The sequence below is a fragment of the Etheostoma spectabile genome, chromosome 24, assembly GCF_008692095.1.
Source record: "Etheostoma spectabile isolate EspeVRDwgs_2016 chromosome 24, UIUC_Espe_1.0, whole genome shotgun sequence".
NCBI classification, from domain to species: domain Eukaryota; kingdom Metazoa; phylum Chordata; class Actinopteri; order Perciformes; family Percidae; genus Etheostoma; species Etheostoma spectabile.
In genome coordinates, this window is record NC_045756.1 from 6,922,011 (window position 1) to 6,926,708 (window position 4,698).

At 40.3% G+C, this 4,698-nt stretch overlaps 1 protein-coding gene across 1 annotated transcript in view; it reads right to left on the reverse strand.

Annotated features, from left to right (window-relative positions):
• Window positions 1-4,698, reverse strand: part of LOC116674252 (coagulation factor XIII A chain-like) — a 24,014-nt gene that overhangs the window by 15,328 nt on the left and 3,988 nt on the right. The window contains 2 exon segments of the mRNA XM_032506853.1: window positions 3,535-3,653; window positions 4,310-4,558. Coding sequence (XP_032362744.1) covers window positions 3,535-3,653; window positions 4,310-4,558 — 368 coding nt within the window.

Sequence of the window (4,698 nt, forward strand, 5' to 3'; positions counted from 1 at the left end):
GTTGAAAAATCATAAGCATTAAAAACAGTAAAACAACAGTTAACCCCCTAGTCATATTAATACTCACATTCCTCGAGGCACAGGCCGAGGAGGTGGAGTTGCAGCTATCTTTGATTCTAGTCTACTAATCAGCTCTAAACCTAAACTAAATATAACTCATTTGAAAGTCTTGTTCTTAGTCTTTCACACCAAGTTGGAATCAATGCAAAAGTTCTATTGTTATAGTGTACCGAGCACCTGGTCCATACTCTGAATTTTATCGAATTTGCAGAGTTTTATCGAACTTAGTGCTAAAAACGGACAAAGTATTATTGTAGGGGATTTAATATTCATGTGGACGATGAGAATGATAGCCTTAGCACTGGTTTATCTCTCTATTAGATTCTATTGGCTTCTCTCAAAGTGTACATAAACCGACTCACCGTTTTAACCACACCCTCGATCTTGTTCTGGTATATGGTGTTGAAATTGAACATAATAGTGTTCCCACAGAATCCCTTCCTATCTGACCACTGTTTGATAACTTTGAGTTTATACTGCGAACTACACGCCGTTAGGCAAAACATCCTATACAGATGTCTATCTGATAGTGCTGTAGCTAAATTTAAGGATGCGATTCCGTTAGCATTTAATTCATTACCAAGTCCCAAAGAACGGAGGATCTTGTGCTATTAGTCCCTCCCAAATCGATCATTTTGTTGATAGTGCAGCAGGCTCGCTACGAATGACCTAGACTCTGTTGCCCCTCTAAAAAAGAAGATAATAAAACAAAGAAGGTAGTCCATGGATAACACTGAAACTCGCAAATTAAAGCAAATATCGCGGAAACTTGAGAAGATCTGGCGCTCCACAAACTGGAAAATTCTCGTTTAACCTGGCAAGATAGTCTTAAAACGTATAGGAAGGCCCTCCGTATGCCAGAGCAGCGTACTACTCGTCATTGATAGAGGAAATAGGAAAAACCCCAGGTTCTTTTCAGTACTGTAGCCAGGCTAACAGAAGGTCACAGCTCTACTGAGCCAAGTATTCCCATAGCTCTTAGTAGTAACGACTTTATGAGGTTCTTCAATGATAAAATTATAACTATTAGAAGCAAATTCACCAAGACCTGCCTTTAACTGGCTTATCTCTAAACTCAGGAACGTTAGAAACAGCTGTAAAACCGATACATGTTTGACTGCTTTGTTCACTTGATCTTTATCAATTTAATTCAATTATTTCTTCATCTAAGCCATCAACCTGCCTCTTAGATCCCATCCCGACTAGGCTACTTAAAGAAGTTTACCATTAGTCAACACTTCACTACTGAATATAACCAATTTGTCTTTATTAACAGGCTAGTTACCACAGTACTTTAAAGTAGCTGTATTAAACCTCTTCTGAAAAAGCCAAACCTTGATCCAGATGTTTTAGCCAACTATAGACCTATATCCAACCTTCCATTTCTCTCTAAGATTCTTGAGAAAGCAGTCGCCAAACAGCTGTGCGACTCTGCATAGCAACAGCTTATTTGAGGATTTTCAGTCAGGATTTAGAGTTCATCATAGCACAGAGACAGCACTTGTGAAAATTACCAATGACCTCCTAATTGCATCAGACAAAGGACTTATCTCTGTACTTGTGTTATTAGATCTTAGCGCTGCATTTGATACCATTGACCATTATATCTATTACAGAGATTAGAACATTAATTGGCATTAAAGGGACTGCTCTAAGCTGGTTTAAGTCTTATTTATCAGATCGATCTCAGTTTGTTAATGTTAACGATGAATCCTCTGTGCACGCCAAGGTTAGTCATGGAGTCCCACAGGATCTGTGCTCGGTCCAATCTGTTCATTTATATATGCTTCCTTTAGGCAGTATTATTAGGAAACACCCATTCTGATTCTGATTCTGATAAACTTTCATTGTTATGCAGATGAACTCAATTATATCTATCAATCAAGGGATGAAAAAATCAGTTAGTTAAACTTCAAACGTGCCTTCAAGATATTAAAACCTGGATGACCTGTAATTTTCTAATGTTAACTCAGATAAAACTGAAGTTATTGCTCTCGGACCCAAGCACCTCCGGACGCACATCCAAAGATATAGTTACTGGATGGCATCACCCTGGCCTCCAGCACCACTGTGAAGAATCTTGGAGTCATCTTTGATCAGGACATGTCCTTTAATTCCCACTTAAAGCAAATTTCAAGGATCGCCTTTTTTCACCTACATAATATTGCAAAAATCAGGAATATCCTGTCTAAAATGATGCAGAAAATTAGTCCATGCATTTGTTACTTCTAGGTTGGATTACTGCAATTCTTTACTATCAGGCTGCTTGAAAAAATCCATAAAGACTCTACAGCTGATCCAGATGCTGCGGCACGTGTTCTGACGGGAACCAGGAAAGAGATCACGTTTCTCCTGTTTTAGCTTCTCTGCATTGGCTTCCTGTAAAATTAGAATAGAATTTAAATCCTTCTTCTCACCACAAAGCTCTTCATGGTCAGGCTCCATCTTATCTTAAGGAGCTTATAGTACCTTACACCCTGGGAGAGAACTACGCTCCAGAATGCAGGGTTACTGGTGGTTCCTAGAGTCTCTAAAAGTAGCGGGAGCCGAGCGTTCATATCAGGCTCTCTCCTGTGGAACCAGGTTCCAGTCTGGGTTCGGGAGGCAGACACCGTCTCCACATTTAAGAGTAGGCTTAAGACTTTCCTTTTTGATAAAGCTTATAGTTAGGGCATAGAATCGAATATTGTTAGGGAGTAGTAGTTAGTCACATAGTTTCATATAATATAACTAAAGGGAGACTTGGCATACAGCCCGATCCGGTTGGGGGGAGTTCTGGCCGACCGGGCTGGAGCTCTCTTTACCTCGTCTCTCTTGGTTTTGTTGTAATAATAGTTTTAGACAGCTTGGGACTAATTTTGATACACTAGTTAGGGCATAGAATCGATAATGTTAGGGAGTAGTATTAGTCACATAGTTTTCAGATTTATCTATCATATAATCAAGATATAATAGAACTAAAGGGAGACTGGCATACAGCCCGATCCGGTTGGGGAGAGTTCTGGCCCGGCGGCTGGAGCTCTCTTTACCTCGTCTCTCTTGGTTTTGTTGTAATAGTTTAGACAGCTGGGGACTTTTTTGATCACTAGTTAGGGCATAGAATCGAATATTGTTAGGGAGTAGTAGTTAGTCACATAGTTTTCAGATTCTAACATATAATCAAGAATTAATAGAACTAAAGGGAGACTTGGCATACAGCCCGATCGGTTGGGGAGAGTTCTAGCCGGCCGGGCTGGCTGTTTAGTTCTGACTCTGGGGACAGAAAGTAGACCTGTCCCAGATGACCTGAGAAGGGAGTGTGTTACTGTGTGTGTTACAACCAGTAACACACAGTTTTTCAAGTGAGCTGTAGACATATGGGTGAAACACCTCTAATAAGCTGCACGCACTCACGGGCGACAATCAGTTTTAGGCACCACAGTTTCTGGCTTTTCAGGCTTATTGTGGCAGTGTGCTCTGTTGATCCAGACTAACCTGGCCATAAACCCAGTCCTTAAAGTTCACATCTTCATATGAACCCTGATACATCACACCATGGTCGTTGAGGACGTACTCATTCCGCTCTGCTTCATTAGGAAGAAACACATCATCATCTGCAAAGAGAGACAGACAGAGAGTTTTCAATATACAGTATTATTGAGCTTCCTGAATAACTCCTGAACTAAAACTCTCACTAAACTTGTAAAATTAAGAACTCTGGTGTCTATCTCACACAGTTTCTGTTTTCAACTTTAACGTTTCAAAGTGGATGTATAAGTTGTTATTTCCTAATATTCCAAAGTGGGACGGACCCGAACCTGCTCCCCCCCACTCTGTCATTTCTCTAAGACTCCCATTTGATGTACTGAACCTTCTTTGCACAAAGAATGAAGACTTCAAAGACTTTGTTGACTGAAGTTTTATTTCAGATCTCCACCAGATCTCCAAAGAGTAATGCTTTCAGGGACATATATCGGAGTAAAATATACTGTACATGTCATTTAGTTAATTTTAGTAATAAATTAAAATACAGATATATGAACATTCTACGTAATTACAGCATGATTTTGTTACATTACAACACTGTCTATCTGAAAGGAGAAGTTTTCTTTATTTTTCATGAAAAATAAATCAAACTGATTAATCATCTAACCAAAAATAAATGGCAACTCATTTAATATTTGATGACTAATCGATTAATTTTGGCTTTTCTAGACGGGAGAGATACATCTGTAAACTGACTCTCAGGTGACAGGAGAAGAGTTCCTACCTTTACACCAGGCGTTGAACAGCATGTACAGGTCTGTGGCGGCGTTTCTCCTAGTTCGCTTCATGCCGGTTCCCACCACGATGGCCACGTACGTACGAAACCTCCCAACAATGGCGTCGGGCGTCGGTGTGATGCCCAGAGTCACAATTAAACCCTGACTCCCCACAATCCGACCCGTCCACGGGCCTCCAACACGGGATTTAAAGGTTACCACCACCATGGAGTCCCTACTGGGTGTAGGGTTTTCACCTGGAGGAGAAAGAGGAGGAGGAGGAGGAGTATTAGTGATAAAAGGAAAGAAAGGGAAACTCCAGAAAGCGATATTTAAAAAAGCCTCAAAACAGCACTAAGAGCATACTGTACTTAATAATGTAAAGAATGTATTCCTT